The 19336-nt window shown below is 39.2% G+C and overlaps 1 protein-coding gene across 3 annotated transcripts in view; it reads right to left on the reverse strand.

Moving 5' to 3' along the window:
* The window catches only part of RPS6KA6 (ribosomal protein S6 kinase A6), a 36296-nt gene that overhangs the window by 11185 nt on the left and 5775 nt on the right, over positions 1 to 19336 (reverse strand). For 2 of the 3 annotated variants that reach the window (XM_062503187.1, XM_062503188.1), the window contains exons 2-13: positions 16893 to 16952; positions 13169 to 13285; positions 10523 to 10604; positions 9688 to 9768; positions 9146 to 9225; positions 6279 to 6385; positions 5977 to 6014; positions 4747 to 4889; positions 3912 to 3982; positions 2570 to 2658; positions 2068 to 2132; positions 491 to 593 (exon numbers count right to left, since the gene is read on the reverse strand). In XM_062503187.1, the coding sequence (XP_062359171.1) occupies positions 491 to 593; positions 2068 to 2132; positions 2570 to 2658; positions 3912 to 3982; positions 4747 to 4889; positions 5977 to 6014; positions 6279 to 6385; positions 9146 to 9225; positions 9688 to 9768; positions 10523 to 10604; positions 13169 to 13285; positions 16893 to 16952 (1036 nt within the window). Of the gene's footprint in view, positions 1 to 490; positions 594 to 2067; positions 2133 to 2569; positions 2659 to 3911; positions 3983 to 4746; positions 4890 to 5976; positions 6015 to 6278; positions 6386 to 9145; positions 9226 to 9687; positions 9769 to 10522; positions 10605 to 13168; positions 13286 to 16892; positions 16953 to 18943; positions 18953 to 19336 lie in introns of all 3 variants that reach the window. The other variant, XM_062503189.1, reaches the window with a different exon arrangement.

The raw sequence follows: 19336 nt of genomic DNA on the forward strand, positions 1-19336 counted from the left end.
CACAGAGCATCTCCAAACAAACATGGGTTTAAAAGCTGGATGCAGCAGGAAAGACAAAAATTCACAAAAGAGAACCTGAAGTGAAACTTGAAGCAGACCAAGCAATAATAATGATAGTAGTTAATGTTTCTTAAAGCAAGGCATTCTCAATGAAATACTGACCCTAAAAAGAATCACTGCTGCAATCAAACTGAGTTTACTTTAATATTAAACACTTCCCCTCAAACACTGCATGCCTGACTTTAATCACAGCTAGAAACCATAGTCCAGCTTTTAATACTCCATTTATTTTTTTCCTTCCTGAGTCAAAGATTATCACAATATTCAAAGAACAGAAACCTGCTGAGGGGAATATCCTCCTTCAAAGCACTGGAACCTTGGTGCATCCTTTCCTTTTAACTTTGTCCCTGGCTTTTCTGCTTATTGTTTTAGCATTAATTTGACCCTCCTGTCCCACTAACCTCATCAATTTATAGCCATGCACAGTTACCTTTTGGGGTTTTTGCTGTGAATTCTGGATCAAAACAGAAAGTATCTTCTGGCTTTCCAGAGGCAGGTTTGAATGGAGGCTGAATTTCTCTTCTGAACAGTTTCTGAAAGAGAAGGACAAAGATTCAAGAGTCACCGAAGCTTCCATGGGCACTGTTATTTTATCAAGATAAAGGGTAGAGGACAAAGACCTCAACCAGTGTCAGGCACGTCCCTCTTAGCAAGGAACTGCACCTTCTCAGAGCTCTATTCCAGCCTTTTCCTAATCCACCAAACTAAATCAGGGAAAGATCTCAAATCTACAGTAAATCCCATTTACACCTAACAGAAAACTTAATGTCAAAATATGTTGAATCCCCATGCAAAATTCAGAAAGTTCTAAGAGCATTTCCTTGCCATTTCTTTCCTCCTTTCAGACCTATTTTTTGCATCTTTTCTAAATTTAGCCTTCCTGCACAAACGCATACCATATATTTTAGTTAGAAAAACCAAAACAACCAAACCAACCAACACCAAGGAAAGGGAGCATAAATTCATCCCAAGGAAATAAAGAGGTAAAATACAGGAGTGTCATCAACACCAGTGAAGTGAAATAAATGCAAATTACTGCCAAATTAAAAAAAAAAAAAGTAAAAAGGAAGAGCTAGAACTGCTGAAACTGCTGAGCTTTCAAACTTCCCTGCTGGTATTTATTTCAACCTCAGTCCCTTAAACAGGAAAAAAGTAAATAATCAAGCCAAACAAGACAACAACTTCTGAAGTGTATTCACATAAAGCAGTGAAGTTTTGCTGTTACTAAAAACTTGTTGCTGAACAGATGCTGAGGGAGCTGCTGCATGAACACAGCCAGAAAACCACTCTTCAAAAATAAATACAGGAGATAAATAATGATGAGGGGTTTTGGAAGAAACAGGTGAGCACAGCACTGCCCTGTGTGGTTGCAGCTCTGTCAGCACAGCCACATCTTATTTATTCCATCAAGCACTGCAGCATCACAGCAAAGGGGGATTTATTTCACACACAGCACCTTGGCTTTGAGAACATTTCTGACAAGCACAGCTCAGAGGATGAGAGAACCACAGAATCATAAGGTGCTCATGAGAAATTGAAGCCAGGAGTCGTGATCTTGTAGACTTTGGATCATCGTGGAGTACTTGAGTTAATTCCTGACCTGTGACTGGGATGGGATGGGAGTGATGCAGAGGGAAGTTCAGGACAGTTCCAGCCACAGGGAGCTGTTGTGACCAGCAGGGGAGCACTGGACAGACACTTCCTGAAGGATTCCTGAGAACACCAGCAGCCTCTCCCACCTGCAAATGCTCTAATGGACTATTTCAGCTTGAGAATGCTGCAACTCTTAATTATTTAGAAAGTAAACACACAATTGATAATTAATACTCTATGTGCAGTAAATACCACAGCTCCAGATGCCAAGGAATTACAGGAGAAGCCAGGATGTGCCAGTCAGCACTAATGCAGTGTTTGCTGTGCCCTGTTCTGATGTAAATACTTGTACAAATGCTACAACACACAGAAAACTTAACAACAGCTTCATCATTCAGATCTGTTTGTACTCACATTCCAGTCAACAGTAGAAAAAAAAGGATGTCTCTTGATTTCTTCAACTCCATCTGAACCAGCTCCTGAACACAAGAAATACTGTGTTTAACACACTTGTGGGTAAAGCCTTTGAAGTCGCACTAAAAATCAGCCCATGTCTAAAAAGTTTGCACAGACAAGGTTACTTGAGGGAACTCTGAATACAGAGATATTCCAAGGATGTAAAATACCCAGGGATGCAAGGAGAGCACAAGAAGCCCATAAATACAGTGTCAATATTCTTTGCTGTGACACTATCAGAGCTTTGGTTCACTCCTACGTCACTGATCCCACATTTTGACCATTCCTTGGCTCAGGAAGTCATGATCCCAAGGAAGTCAGGATCCAAACTAACAGGAAATGGTACCCAAATATTGCTGATCACCCAGAGCTTGAGAGTCTCTAGCAAGCACTTTTTTTTTTTTTTAAATAAAAAGTTAGGCTGAGTAGATTATTTAAATATCCAAATAAATGAACCAACCTAATCTATTTGATGGGTTCCTTTTAAACAACATCCTCAAGAGACTTTGTGCTTCAGGGCTGAGGAACTGAGGCATTCCCAGCTTTGCTCTGAAAGAAAACAGAGAACGAGTCAGAAGAAGAAACTTATCTTAGTAAAAACTGTCTACATAGATTTCACTGCACAGTTTGATGCACCAAGGATCTGTTCCAAAGCCTTGTAGAGTGCACATAATTAACTCATCAACTTTTTCAGTTTCCCATTATAGGAGTGGTTTAAAATAAAACACAACAAAGAACAAACACCGGACCAAAACCACCAAACCCCACCCAAGCCCCCAAAGCAAGCTTTATGCTGAAACACAGTAAGATAATTATCTCAGGAATACGTAAGTATTTTCAATTTATACCTTCATGTCACCAGGTTTTCACCAAAATAACTACCAGAAACTCAGAAGAGTTACCAAATTACTTGCCCTTGAAGTGACTGTTACTATTCCTCATATAGAAGCTCACTGAGTTTACCATTTATTTGATTTAATGGAAACTCTAATGCCAAAGCAGGAAATTCTTATGCAGAGCTGCAGCATCACTGGGAGCTGCAAGGGAGGCAGCTCATGGTCTAATCCATCCTTTCACAGGCAGCACCACCATGAATTCCCACTCAGGGCAGGCTCCAAGTGCCCTGTGCTGGGAAGAGCAGAGTTTCTCCCTCCTCCCCTTCCCCATCACCCCTGAGATGGCCCAAGGCTCTGCCTGTGCCACGAGGAAACTCTTTGTTAGCTGAGCACAGACAGATGAGAACATATTTGCCCAACAGCTCCACTCACTGAGCACCAGCTCACCCAGTTTGTCCAGTCCAACAGCTTCTGTTGTAACTGGGGTAATTTAAGATGAGAATTTGAGCACGTAAGGGCTCTCCACATATCTGTACACAAAAGCAGCACCTGATCACCTGCTGCTTACAAAACAAGGGGTGCTGTAACAGTAGCAAGGGAGTGTAACAACAACAGGAGTGAAAATCAAGCTGCTCTCAGTCACTGCACTGTTCTTCTCTTTATTATATACCCACAATCAAAGTACAGATTCATCCCTGAGATTTTAATTGCTGGGGATACTTAATGGTACTTCACAGTCTGGGATCTAAAGCTTATCAAGGGGCTTTTTGCTCCTGTTGCAGCTCAGTGCTCTTAGAATCATAAAATGGTTTGGGTTGGAAGGGACCTTAAAGTTCATCTTGTTCCACCCCCTGTCATGGGGACACCTCCCACAAGACCAGGCTGCACAGGGAGCTATAACCAGCTGTTAAAACATGTTTAAAATGACATTTTCTTATTTCTGAGAGAGGAAGGAGATATACTTACTTCAGTATCATATTCATAGTCTCATTTCGATCTTTACCTTGAAATGGCAGGGTACCAGTAAGCATTTCAAACTGGAAAGAACAAATGTTAATCTAAATCAACACTTCTTCCCCCAACTGCTGAAACAAAGTGTTAAGCACTGCACTCTTTCCTACCTCTACATCACACTGGCTGAACCTTGAAAAGATTATGGAAGTGTTCCCACATCTAAAATTCTGCTCTCACTTGCAGTTTACATGATGATAACAGTGGCAAGTGTGGCATGATGATGATGGAAGAATATTACACATCAAGAAGTCACTTGAAAGTAATAAAATCTCCTCCACAACCAGGTTCTAGATGTTGCCATATTCCAAAAAACTGTAAGAATGGTAAATTCTAGAGCAGTAATTTACTTTTCAAGTCCATCTGCATGTCAGGCTGATGTTCTAACACAACTCAGGAAGGGCAGAAGTGGCAGCACTTATCTCACTATTTCACTCCAGCATTCCTTCCATGGGCTCACTCTCACAGAAATGCCATTAATATTCCCTCAATCCAAGTCTTCAAAAGCCTGTTTTTAAATTTAACTATCAAGTAACATGCAAAATAGATACACAAAGTGAAGTTTCACACACTGACTACAACTGGTTTTAACTACTAAAGGATGACACAGGATTCTTCAGGTGCCTGATAAATACTCCTTAGAGGTAAAAAGTCAATTTTATTCCACCCAGTAGCAATTCAGTCACCGAATTGTCCCCCTTACCCAAACATGCCTAACCAGAACTGGATAAGCTTATTCTAAGTGCATTAGTGTGAGCTTAGCAAGGGAAGCAAGAGGCAAATACAGTACCATGAGGACCCCAAAGGACCACCAGTCAGCACTCTGGTTGTGCCCTCGCCTGTTTACCACCTCAGGAGCCATGTACTCTACAGTACCACAGAAAGAATAGGCCTTCTTCTCTTGGTCTACTGATTCCTTGCTGAGTCCAAAGTCTACAACAACAGCATCACAAGAACACAGCCAGTAAACAATGTCAGGGGAAAACAAATCAATCAATATATGGCAATTCCAAACGCAAGCGTTGAGAAGTTTGGGTTGGTTATTTCCAGAAATATGATTAGCACAGCTCTCCATGAAACAAGAGACTGCAGCTACCTGGAGATAGCACATTTCTTCTACTACACACCTCAAAAACCGTTTTAAAAGTTATTAAATTCATGATTATCCATCAAACTTATTACTGAAATAACCTGACATTTGAAATCCTACATGTTTAGAGCTCTAAGGCACTCAGAAGTTCTCATTTTCTCTGTTTACTGCCCGCTTTAGTCACACAAAAAATTGAATAAAAGTAAAAATCAGTTTCAAAGGGAATGCAGCCTGCATGGTCTGGTCTTACTGAATGATGAATAAATAAAATCACACTAAAAATACTGTTGTTACATAAGGCAACATGGATCTGTAACCTGCCTCAAGTTCAGTACAGAACAGCCCTGCACTCCCAGAATGTTCCATTCCCAGAACACTTTTTTCCCTATTTTGAATACAGTGAATACACAAGTCCTTGACACTGGCTCAGCTCTCAAACACTTTTTTCCACAGGGAATAATGATTGCTAATCAATGATCCCATCCATTATTTCCACTTTCAGAAGCAAGTGACAAATTTAGGATTGAATTGTATTTAAATATAGCAGAATTTTAAAAGATGTGCATTCTATAAACCTGATTTCCATCACCATTATTCTATCAAGTCTTCAAGGGTTTAAAAAACTTCATTTTCTCTTGGAATCTAACAGCAATTAGATTAAATTACAATTAACAGCAATTAGAATAAAATACGTGATGGAATCTCTAGTACAAAATCATCACCTTCAATGTAATTTGAAGCTTTCAGATATTTATAGTAATTTGTTTTCCAAATAATCAATCTTTTATATACATAATTTTCTAGAATATATGTATTTGGATTGTTCCTCACAGAACTAATTTCTGCAATTCTACATGCATTTAAAATTGATAATAGAGAAACAAAAAGAAAACTTATTTACAAGAGGCTGTATTAATGAGTGGTGCCTACCTGTTAACTTGATATGTCCTGCTTCATCAAGCAAAATGCTGAAAATTAAAATTCACATTCACCAAAACACATAAAGAACAATATTCACATAAAACATTTAAAATATAAATTAAAAAGGATGATATCCAACTCTGTTATTACTTCAACAAGCAAATACTATTTCATTTAAACCACAGACACGTGTTTTACACTTTGTATTTGTTTACAAAGTCTTAACAGAAATAATTTTAATTTTTTACGGTGGAAAAGGCAAAGCAACAAGCAAAATACACATAATAGTGGTAAAATACATTTTACTTTACTTTTCTGGCTTCAGGTCCCTGTACACAATTCCCAAGCTGTGAAGGTGATCCAAAGCAAGGGCCAGTTCTGCGAGGTAGAATTTCACATCTTCCTCTGTAAACATAACCTAATAAGAACTGTATAGATTTACCTTCTGATCTTGTCTTCAGTTTTTAAGACTGCAATCTAAAAAAATATAGTCCTGTCTGCCTAAGTTTCAAACTTAGTTTTAAAAGTCCCTTGTGAACTCATAATTCATGAGTTTAGCCAAGAGAAATGATTTAGTATTATCTGTTAATTATAAAGTACACAAAGAGCTACCTGCAATACTCAAATAAAACCATCGGCACTACTGCAGAGCATTAATTAACTTTTAGATAAGAAATTAATTGTTATATTTGGTGTAATTGACACCCAGCACTCCTCCTGCCACAATCCCAGACAATTTTCCACTGCATCATAAAATTTAATATACGGCTGGCTATATTGGGTGGGTGTAAATTTACATTGACAAGATTTAGGAAAAAAACCAAAAATCGCTTAGGAAAAAAGCGTGCAGAATAAAACACTGGTGGCAATGACAATGACAGCCTGGGAGTTGAGGAACCTACTCTGCTCTTAGAGGAAAAAAAATAAAATTCAAGAACCCTGGTGAGACACTGAAATATTGATGTTACCTCTAGAGAAGAGATACACTTCTGCCCTGAACACCCCACAGGTTGCTTCTAATTTAATATAAAATAACTGCCTGCTTTGGCTCTTGTGTTCTACAAATTACTGGAGAAGCTCAGAATCTTTAAGTGGCTGGACCAAATTTGGGCTTCAAGGCAACTATTCCCTTTTTTGCTGAATCCAGCAGGAATGGGAAGTACAGCCACCCAGCAAGGCTGAAATGGAAATACCTGGGCTCCCTGACTCTGTGCTCTGAACTGCTCAGGTGTGCTCTGTTCTCCAGGCACAGAATACTCCCCGATTTCCATAATGACAGGCACTGACCTGGGGTGAACAATGAAGCTGTTACACTCCACAGTGTCACCTTCACACCTTTAAAGAGCAATGCTCATGCTGGGTTTCATCTCTTTCAAAAGAGCAAAGGGAAACCTTGGATTTCATTACTCCTTGGAGCAGCCGAAATGCAAATCTCAGAATATAATGATGCTAAATGCTAACCTACCATCTCCCCATAATGACATCTAAAGCTGTTCTCTGGGTCAAGTCAAACATGATGCAAGTCAGCTTCATTAAATATTACCAATAAAAAATTCATTACACACTCATCTCACTGCCACAGCTGGAACTCTCATACCCACATTAGAACTTAAAGACCAACATAAGTCTTTTATTAACTTCATACTAAACCAAATTAATTTAAAATAATCCTTGTGTGCAAAGTATGGGGTGCCACAGGGAACTTATCCTCATGTGCATTGTCCATAGGCTGTGTTTCTCCATGGACTTTTCATTGAAAGTACCTCACATTCCCACCAGAAAATAACAACCTGATTTTTTTTTTTTTGTATCTATATACATAAAAGACAGTATAAAAGGTAACTGAAGTGTTCCAAAAAACAGGCGGAGTCTTGGCAGTATGAAAACTTGATAATTACAACTTCTTGATTGCCACAAGGAACACATCCCTCTTTCAACCCCTGCTGGAGTTCTTATGGAAAGCCTTGCATCCCTTCTTTAAGCATGTTCCATAGGGGATAATCCCAGCTGGGTTAGTGCAAGAGAACAGCTCCTCCTGCTATTCCAGAATTCCCTCTGGAATCAGATATTCCATATCAAAGCAGAGCCTGACCTCTTTCCCACCTCCTGCTCCAATAAACCAGGACAAGTCAGCCACTAAGTTTTTAACAGCCATTTTAGCCTCCAGATTAATTAATTTTGAGCTCAATTCTTAGACAATCACTGTGTTACCGAGCTCAGCTTTTAACAAAAATGCCTTTAAATTCTTTCCTTTTTTGTCTGTTCCTAAAGTAAAACCTTTATTTTTATGAGATGTATAAGGGGAAAAAACTCTCTCCTGGCCTTACATACTGGGAATAAACAACCTCCTCCAGGCCATGAAAAAAAATCAGATAACACAGTTTTGTCATTCAAGAAAGTGGCTTTTCCTGTGCTTTGGCAATATAAATGGATTTACAGTGGTGAAAACACTGAAAACCTCTTTTGCTGTGAAGCTGTTGAGAAACTGCCATTAAAAATTTAGATCTTTATAAAAGGTTTGCCAAAAGGAAATAAAAGACTTCTAAACATGTTCGTAACACTTAAGGTAACATGTAATAAATATTTGATGGCAAATGTCTTTTTAAAAAGGTAACAACAGCCTGTAGCTGTATCCCCTTCCCTCCTCTGGATCTCTCCCTCCAGGAAACAAAAATAGAAATGAAAAATTCAAGGTCCAGTTGTGTGCCAGGGTTGGATGGAGAGGAGTGGGCTCAAAAGCACTCTGTGTTGCCACTTTGTGGGGTTCAGGATGAGCATTTGGATGGCAGCACAGGGCAATTTTACAGTGCAGCAGAAAGCTCTCAGGGTTGCAGGATTCCAGGAGCACCTAAGCTGACTAAGAGCATGAGAACTACACATCCCCTTCCTTCAATGCTAAATATTCATTTACTTCAGTTGTGTTTCCAAGCAACAAAACATTTTTAGACAAAAGAACCGTACTTTGCAGATGCCAAATTAAAACTTGGGCTACTCATCAATACACACTTGGTTTTTTAAGGATAGAACAGAATCTAGAATATGTAAGGAAAGCCCAAAGTTATTAAAAACTTCACTATGATAAGAAATATGGAGGAAAACAGGTTTAGAAGCCAATTCTGTACCAACAAAACCCAACCCCTGTCTAAGAGTGAGTGGAGATAAAATTTTAGGTACTTACCTCTTTGGATAATCGTGTGAATACATCTCCTCCCCTGAGAAAATCCAATATTAAATAGAGCTTCCCTTCAGTCTGAAAGGCTTAAAATAAACAAATAAATAAAAATCAATAGTTGTATGACAAACCTACAAAAGAGATCCGAATGCTTCTACAGCTAGGAAATTTCAGTTACAGGCAATACTTTTGTTGTAGAACTGAAATAATTCAGCAGCACATGAGGCAATTTACTGAATGATTCCTCACTTCTTCACAGAAGAAAATCAGAGAGGCTTAAATAATGTTCTTTTATTTCTTTTATTGTGGTTTGGTTGAAATCAATAAAAAGTACAAAAACTCTGCAGAACTCGAAAGCAAAGATTTGTAAAGTTCTTACAAGAGGGCTCAACCTAAAACTTTTATATAGCCACGTATTTACATTCTTTTATTTCCCCCCCCCCCCCAAGTTGCTAGAACCTAACCCTCCAAAAGTGAGGCAGAACAAGAGCAGCTGTGCCCTCAAGCAGGGCAGGGAAGCGTGGGCAGAGGGAGGGAGCTGTACCAACCATAGTGCAGTTTGACGATGAACGGGTGGTTCACCTCCACCAGGATGTCCCTCTCCATTTTGGTACGGACTCTGTCCCGGACTGAGGGCACACAGGGAAAACAGCACCACTGTCAAACACACGCTTTTACAACACAAAGCCAGCACAGAGGCTTTGCTGCCTAAAGGAATCTCTTCCCTCATCGTTTTATTTGGTTTTAATGTTCGAGTCTCCCACTAAACTCTGGCTTGTTTCTTGGCTGCCCCGACTTTCTTCTTTGCTTCATTGTATTTCCAGCACATCCCCCTATTTTGGGATAATCCGTGTTGCTTTCAAGAAAAAAGCTCCCATCTACATTCCCAACTTCAACTTCTGAATTAACTCTCTACGCTGAATATTAATTATTTTTATGATTACTTTTTTTCCCTTTAACATTAACAGTCCTATTTACACACAGTGTAAATGTCTCCTGGAAGCCAAAACACTGAATTAAATTGTTCTGGCTCCTGGAACAAGGGAATGACTTAATATTAACCACAGCAGAGTTCTGAATTAACAAAAGACAAAAGGAAAACTGTTTATGAAATTAACTTGTTTTCATATAATGAAAAGTCTAAACAGAATTAAATAATCCAATTTTAAACTTTGAAAGAGCATTTCTGACCACATAATTAAAGCTACCTGGCCAGATTTAAAATAATACTTAAACATGAACTTACAAGTTACTCTAAAAAAAACCCCTCCTGTCAGAGAAGAGTTATGAACTCACTGACAAACATTTAAGATTACGAAAAGCTTTTAAATACAAATGCACTAAACCCCATGGTCCAAAGTCTCAGTTGAAAGACAAACCTACCTTTTAAAGAAGCTTTTTTCAACACTTTCATTGCATAAAGCTGCCCAGCATCAGGCCCAATTATCTTCCTCACAAGGAAGACCTGGGAATATAAAGCCCATTTTTAAATCACTGCAAGCTTGGTAATCAAACCCAAACTCTCAGAAAGCATTTGCAAATCTCCCATTAATGTCAGGCAGCTCCCAGTGCTCTGTAGCAAGCACAGACCTTTAAAAGAGCAAAACTGTATTCCATGATCAGATCAGATCTGCAAAGCCCCAAGCTCTCTGAAGCATGACACTGGCCATAAAGTTTGGATTCTTCCCTGATTTATCAAAGAAGTTCTTACAGAAAGATGTTTCTTTCTATCACTTTCTTGAAGAATGACAATTCTGCCTGGTCTGCCACCTCCCAAGAGGTTTTTGAGGTTTAAGACCCAAGTCTCAAATGTGAAACATTCATTTTTATTAATGAATTCTGGTACAAGTGGTGAGATGAAAGCAAGGAAACCTCACCATTTAAGATCAAAGCACCCTTTCCCTCTGGAATAGCAACTCCAACAGGTTTTTCTACTTTTTTCTCTCCAGAAGAGTTTTAAAGATAGATGGGATATAACTTGACACTGAGAAAAGCATATTAGATAAAATATTGCAGTACAAAGACATGGAGCTACATAAATTTTTAACCACCAGATCTTCCAATTTACAAAATGGCTTGATATGTGCTCCTACTTCTGAATTGCTGTTCTTGTAATAGCAATTACTAGTTATGAATGATTTGGTTTTGCTATCAAACACAACATACAAGTGAAAGCCAAGAGCTCGCTAAAATTACCTCTCTGATCTCACCTTATCCAGACTTTAATTTACAATTAATTTACTTACATCTAGAAATTATATATATTTTTTCAATGATCTTGCCAAATTTTCCATTCTAAAATCAGAAATTCAAGCACTGTCACGACTAAGTTGTACAAGGCTGGGAGAGGGGTTGTTTTTATTTTAAGCTCTGGTTAGAAGAAAAACATCATGCTTCAAGGTTGTCTGGCTTTTTGTTTTAGTAAGTTCTGCCCAATAACTGACCTACAACAGTGCTCTCTTATAGGCCAAGGTGACAGAAAATAGTAAAGGGAGTAATTTGAACACCAGCAACTAAGAAAACAGCTTTAGATGAGATGAATACAATCTCAATTATAAAATATTAGTAATAAACATATAGGAATATTTTATTCTTAATAACCAACAACTTGTGAGAACATAAGGAATTCATGTACAAGTTACAAATTTTAGCTAATAAACTCAAAATAGCTGAAAACTACTGAAGCAATTCTAATTTATTATTTAATTTGCAGACAAATCCTCCATAACTACATGCCTGCTTTAGAAGGCACATCATTCCTCAAAGAATGAGGAGAGAAATTCAGTAATTCAGGAGGCTTAACCCTTTATTTCTGTGGGAACTGTTAAATCCTGCACTGCTGTCAAAACCAGGCTCCAGGAAACCACCCTTGTGTTTGCCAAGCCCAAAGGAAGGACCCTGGGAATAGAAAACACCATGAAGGGAACAGCCACTGATCCTCCTTGATTGCTTTCTCTTTTCATGGAAAGAGCAGAGATAAAGAGCTCTGAGCTCAGGTGTGCAACAGGCACCGTGCAGCTCCTGAACAGGCACTGCCAGGGTCCCAAAGCTCCAGAGCATGTCTGGCCAAGCTGCTGCATTCCAAGCAGGAGCACTCCTCAGGCTGGCAGAACCCTGAGCTCTGGGAAGCCAAATCTGAGTCAGGGCTGGCTGTGCCAGCTCTGCTGAACCCTGAGGTAGCTTCAGACATCTCAAGTCAGGAGTAATAAATATATGGAGAAGTGTGTGAGGGAACTGGCAACCAACATTACCAGGTAGAGAAACGTTTCTGAAACCTTTAAGTATTAAGAAATATTTAAAGTCTGTTCCCTACACTACCACTTATGCACAGAATGCCTTCCTAATGCCAATTTCATCCTCTCTCATTGCACTCTACACAGAGGTTTGTACTTACCTGGAGACATACACTGAACCAGCAGAAGAAAAAGAAACCATAAAGCTACTTTGACTTTATGTTTGATTACTGTAGATGTTGCAAAATATGTAGTTTCTGTCTAGTTTTAAAAAAGTAATTACCTTCCTATACACTAGGATTAATATTTCAACTGTGTTTCAACACAGTGACTGAGAGATCAGATTTTCAACTTCACTTCTGCAAAGTGACACCCAGTGGCACATTACAAAAGGAAAATATTCTAACAAAAACCCTGCCATATTTCTTCTCTGTGCCATTTGAATAATTAGTGTCTTTTAGCTGTAGATCACTTGATAAATACAGCAAACCAGAAAACCTGAAATACATTTCCAAGGTTATTTACATTAAGCTCCAAACTGCCATACAGTTCCAAACTGTAGCTACACAAATAGAGATTTTGTGCCTTGAAAAAAGCCAAACATTCCCAGCATGTCAAGTCCCATCACTAAAAGACAAACCACCACTTCCTTCAGAAGGTTCTGTCCACGGCACTGGAGCAAGGCTGGGAAAGGATTCAATTACTCAATACATTTTCAAACATTCCCAGCAACTCTGCTGACCACTATTTCCCTGGAATGTCTGCAAAGGTCTATGGAACAAGTTTATCATCTTACCTTTCCAAATGATCCCTGTCCAAGAACCTTAAGTAGCTCAAACTGTGCTGGATCTGCTTTCTCACATCCTTCTTTCACATGGTGTGTTATAGGAATTTCTTTCACACTTCCTTCATCCTGTCATTTCAAAGCAAACAAAATACAACAGTGAACAGGCCTGCAGTAACTAAGTCTTGTTAAAAATGCATGTAAATGGCTGGATTTTATTTTGTTCATTTTTATTTAAACGTTTTAAATTCTAGTGAGACTTAGGAAAACTAAGAACTAAACTGTTCAAATGAAGAGTTTTTTCCATCTATCTTTTCTTAAATAGATGCATCTAAAATTTCTGAACTGAAAGAAAATTCTCAAAGAACGGTCATTTCCTTTCAACTACAGAAAAGCTTGATTATTTTACATGAAAGGAATAAATACACAGATTTTTAAACCAAGACTTCTGTGCTTCACCTCTGCTTAGCAGCTTTAGTTTTCCCAGTGATTACTCTTCTCATCTTTCCCCCTTCCTGAAATAAGTCTTAATGAAAGCCAAATTGAATTTCATCATTTGGGGTAATTATTGCTTTTCACAGCAGCAAATAATAACTCTGGTCATCCATTTGTAGCTGGAGGAACAGGCAGCATTTGAAGACCATAAATAAGAGATGAGTCATCTTAAGGACTCTGAGAATTCTTGCATCCAAGAGAAGAAACAGCTCTGGGGTGCAGAGCTCCTGGGAAGATTATCCTGTGTGGGGACCTCCTTCAGACAGCTGAGGGTATAATTCTGAGCTAGGTGAGTGATTTAATGTTCTCTTGACTTCTCATGTCCCTCTCACCTTCAGCAAAGCAGGGCACAGCAGCCCCAGTTGTGCAAAGACAAATGTTCCTGATGACAACAAGTCCCATGAAGGATTGCAGCTTTTATGGTGTAAGAGAAGTTTCTGAGAGCCAAAACAAGCACGGTGTCAAAATAAGCACCCTTGAAATCAAAAAACTGAGGCCCACAACAGCAACCTCAGCTTGCAGGTGGAAAAGGAGGGGCACCCTCAGCCCTATCAAGAATATCAGTAGAGTTCTTGTACACAACAAAATCATAAATGAAAATCCATCTGATTTACAGTACTTCACTTCTGGGGCATCAAATGACTACCAGCTGTCTCCTATCCTCTCTGCAGGCCTTCATTATGGAAGCTTCTCTTAGCAGAGACCAGAAAAACACCCCACCAACCTCCTGTGAATTACAGCCCCTCAATGAGAAGCACAAACAGCACCAGGAAAGGATCTGAGCACTGGATGAAACAGCTGAGTTTGGAAATAACATCATTCTACAGTCAGGGGAACTTACTGCCCAAGACTGTGCATTAAAACTTCCAATCAGCTTTATCATAGTTCATACAGAAGTACCTGGATGAAATTCTGGTTTTACACGAAATTCAGAGAAGAAATCTGCTCATCTGAATTTGTATATACTGCAGTAATTGAAGGAAAAAAAAAGAAGCAATCATCACACTGCATTAATTGCTTCTGCCTTAATTGCTTTGCTTGTCCAGAGGGGGAAAGAGTTCAAACAAACATCTTGGTATATTCCCAAACTGTAGTCCAGCTGTTACTGCACTGGAGTCCTTTCTCCTCCTCTCTCTTATTTTGTCCTCCTTCTGGGAAAGGCCTGTTTGTTTTCCCTGCTTCCCACACAAAGGTGGGTATTAACACCAGACACTGCTGGAAAACAAAGTTAATTCTATAATTCACACCCAAACGACTTTATTTCCCTCTCTGGTCACAAACCCCCATCACACACTGATGACACACTATAAGCATCCCAACCTCCCCTCACCCACTCCCCCTGGTGACTGTGCATTTATGCACTCAGAGGAACGATACACCTATCTTTTCATCTTCCTTTACTTTTTAAACACATGCCTAATTTAAGGCTGGTAAGAACAGCAGCATTTCGAAGTCATCTGGTGACAGATGAAAGCAGCAAGTTGTCTAATTACACACCAAGTTGTACAACAGACTTAATGGCTGCTTATTCCTATGAAATATGTAAATACTCTATTTAGAAGCCTTTTTTCTTCACCATCCTAATCTGTATTCCTTAACACCGTGAAACTTTGCATGAGAAAAGCTCTTTAAGAGTTCAGCCTCTCCTGTGTTTATCACCCACCTCGAGCCATTAGCCTGTGACATCACACCTGGTTGCTGAGGAGACAGAGGATTTCTAAATGTGAACATGGGAGAGAAATGTTTTCCATGCAAATAAAGACTAACTTGAGATGGATGAAATGAGTTACGTTTTTATTAAGTGTTTTATCTTCACAAAAGATGTTTATATAATTTCACTTCCTTACCTATCATTAAGGCACTAAAAACTGGCATGACTGAGTTGTAAAGAGACCTTTTCATCACCACCAAGAAATGAGCACACAAAGCTGAGCAGCTCCAAGCCACTTTCATTTTCATTTCTACTTTGGCCTCCACGAACTGCAAATTTGGTTATCTCATTTTGTGTTCTGCTGCTTGAGCAGCAAATTCCTTTCCAAGCTGAGGCACCAGCTCCTTGCACAAGGGGCCTTGCACAAGAGGGAACTCTTCCCTGCTCCCAGCAGGTTCACCAGGAGCCAAGGAAACACCGTGAGCACTCGTGGCTTCGTCACAGCTCCCTGCGATGTGGCACCAAGCAGCCCAGAGCTCAGCAACCTGCTCCTCCTCCTCCTTCAAGAGCAGTAGAAAACTCAGACAATCCACTGCTCCTTTCTTTGCTACATGTGAGGCACTCTGACACTCTATTTACCCACTCCACACCAGGAAATGTCCAGGCACCACCTGGGTCTACGCCCAAGACTTCATTCTCCAAACCCTTCCCTATAAATGTTGTCATTGTAACACAAAGCAGTGGTTACAGCTGGTGACAAGATCTACTTATCCCAGAATCCCAGACTGGTTTGGGTTGGAGGGAACTCAAAACTCATCCAGTGCCACCCCTGCCACGGGCAGGAACACCTTCCCCTATCCCAGGTTGCCCCCAGCCCTGTCCAGCCTGGCCTTGGACACTTCCAGGGACACTCTGTGCAACAGATACCTTCGTGACCCTGCTCAAAAATACAAGGATGAGTGTGTTGAGAAATGCTGGCCAGGATTTCCATGGGAACTCAGGCATTTCATCACACACAGGATGAGCCTGAAGTTTAGTCCAAAGTTTAGCCAGCACACAGAACACTCATCTTCAGCATCTCCTAAACAGGCACTGAACAAAACCCATGCTCAAGAGGGGCTTACCTGGGATATTTCCACATGAAAGCAAAATTAACATACTGGTGTAAACATTAATTCCGTTCTAAGAAAGCAGAATTAAGTACCTTTGAGCTGAAGGTACAGCAGCTACACTAAAACCTACAAAGGCAGAACAAATGACTGCAGCAAGAGCAGCATTCAGCACCATGTATGAAAGGTTCCAGGTTGGCCTGAGCATTTCTGAGGTGGAGGGATCAGCAAATGCTCCCTCCAGCAAAGGGAATCTTTCCATGAAGCTCTGCCTCACACAGCACATTTTCCCAAGCAAGGCAATTACAGTCCCTACCCAGGTACTAATTTCCAAAGCCATCTTTGAGACTGAAGAGTCTCCTCAGATATTGTTCAAATAAAATGATGTGTTCAGAAGTTATTAAAGAGCAGGGAATGCATAAATTTTGCATCAACAGGTCATGCTAATGGGTGGCTGAAATGAGCAGGAATCAACACTTACGTGGTAGGAATACGGTTCACCTTCTTCCATAGGTTCATCTGCCATTTTAAGGCCATTTAGCTGGAGAGGAAATAAAAAAATTTAAAAAAATAAAAAAAGAAAAAAAAAGAAAACCCATCATTAAGACCCAGCAATTCCAATTAATAAGAGCTCAAAATTTGACCAATTTACATTTCAGAGCACGCAAGTGAAAACTGGTGGTGGGGTTGCTCTAATTTAAAGCTGTAGTTTCAAACAAACACTACTACTCAGTAGTTATATTTAGTATCTCCCTTATGTATCATTTAGCATCTCCCTTTGGAAATGCCATCATTATTATTATTATGCCAGTGTTATTTAATTGGGATTAATTTAAAACTCCTTTAAAAGCTACAGATACCACCCCTACAGGATGACACCAATGCAGAATTCTTCAGTTATGCACAAATCCTATGCTGCAGATGCTTTTCAAAAACCTAGAGTCTTCTAATGAAAATTAATCTCCAGTTTAAAGAGAAAAGATGTAAAAGTGATTCCAAGCCTTTTCGAAAATATCAAGTCCACAGCTGCATTAAAAAAAATAATCAAACCTTAGTTTAAGCACTCTAAGTCACAAAAAATTCAGTGCTGAAACAAAAAAAAAAAAAAAAAAAAAAAAAAAACAAAAAAAAAAAAAAAAAAAAAAAAAAAACAAAAAACCAAAACCAAACTCCAGAAATATGAAGGACATGCTCTGTTCAGACATGCAATACACTCATTAAAAACTGGAAATACCTGACAAAAATGGGGGAATGTCTTTATGGATTTTGCTAGTAATAATTACTAATTTATTTATATATTAATTGTTCAGCATCTCTACCTTTATGTGGCACAGATCTCACACGAAATTACTAACTAGAAATGACATAAGAAAACTCAAACTCTTTTCTTCTGAAAGCAGAAGTTGGACCAGTTAAATTCTTAGGCTGGGTAATGACCTTTTTTCTTTTACTTCTGAATTTTTCTAAAATCCCTGCCTAAGATATTGGAACATGGTATTACTGCCAGCATGGGAGTTGGTAGAACACAGGACTACAAAGAAATGCTCCACAGATTGCTCTGTTCAGAACCAAAGCCAGAATCTGTAGGAACAGGTGAGGCTGCAAGGACAGGTTTGTACCAAAGCTGTGACATCCAGGCAAACCCTCAACCACTTCCACTGAAGTAAATAGCATAAAGCTTCATTTATTTTCACTCTACAAGTTTCTATTTATCACAACTCAGTTTAAGCAATGGTACTGCCAACCCATGCCCATCATTCACCTCTCATGTGTTGCCACCCCAACTCCAACATCCAAAAAATCACTCATGCATTACCCTGCATCCACAAACCAAAGCTACTCATTTGCTACATAACTTATTTCTTTTTTTGCATATTTTTTTCCAACTTAGACATTAGGAAGGACAAGGCACTCACTATGCTTGTTACTGTAGAAATTAATTGAATAAATCCAGAAGTAACACCAAAGTTCAGCCCAGCTCTGACCTCCAACCTCTTTTCCATGTAATTTCTTTTCACAACACAAAGATTACATTCAAGTGTGAACCAATGTGAAGCCCACCAAAATTGTCCAAAAAGCTTATTTGGAACTAAACTGGGTTTCTATTCCAGGTGCTCAGAAATGTAATAACGTTGTTCCTTCGTGGATTTTAATTCAAAGTGATTTTATTGTGCATTTCACCTTTTCTTTCTATAAATATGGGCAACATTTTCCAAGTTCTGTTACTTAAATTTAAGCCCTGGAACCAATGCTACCAGCCAGAAGAACTGCAGATACACTGAAAACAAAAGAGATACAAAAAATGGGGCTGGAATGGGGTGTTGAACCCAAAATCAGTGCGTTATTTCATCTAGGTTGTCCCTGAGAACACCATTTAATGTACTTTCAACTTGCTGGCAAATCAACTACACTAAGCTATTGGATTTTTATGGCAGGTAATCATCTTAATTAACAATTTCCTGTCATACACTTTTCCTCTTCACTGTTGCTCCTTGGTTTGTGTTTGTTTTTTCCTGTCCAGTATCTCTGTACTGATACAGACTGGGATACCTGCCAAATTCTAGTCCAAAGAATTTGATGTTCAAGGGCACGAATCTGCTTTTATTGCTTGATACACACAACCACACTTTTGCCATATTTGTTTGTGAAGCCTGGTCGCTGTCCATAAAAAAAAAAAAAAAAACAAGGAACAAAAATCTGCAAACTTGTTGGAATATAACCCAAAGTCTGGTAGCTTGTGAAGTAATTCAGCTAAAAAAAGTCAATGACAAAAATCAAATCATTACTGTCTTGTACAGTCACTTAATTGGCCAAGTTTCAACAACCAGAAGCTGACAGAAAAAAGAAAAGAGACAGTTAATACTTATTTTCCACCTCTGTGGAAACCAGATACAAAATGCAGCTTCCACAGCCAAGTGAGGCTCC

Source organism: Cinclus cinclus, chromosome 15 (assembly GCF_963662255.1).
Source record: "Cinclus cinclus chromosome 15, bCinCin1.1, whole genome shotgun sequence".
Taxonomy (NCBI): Eukaryota; Metazoa; Chordata; class Aves; order Passeriformes; family Cinclidae; genus Cinclus; species Cinclus cinclus.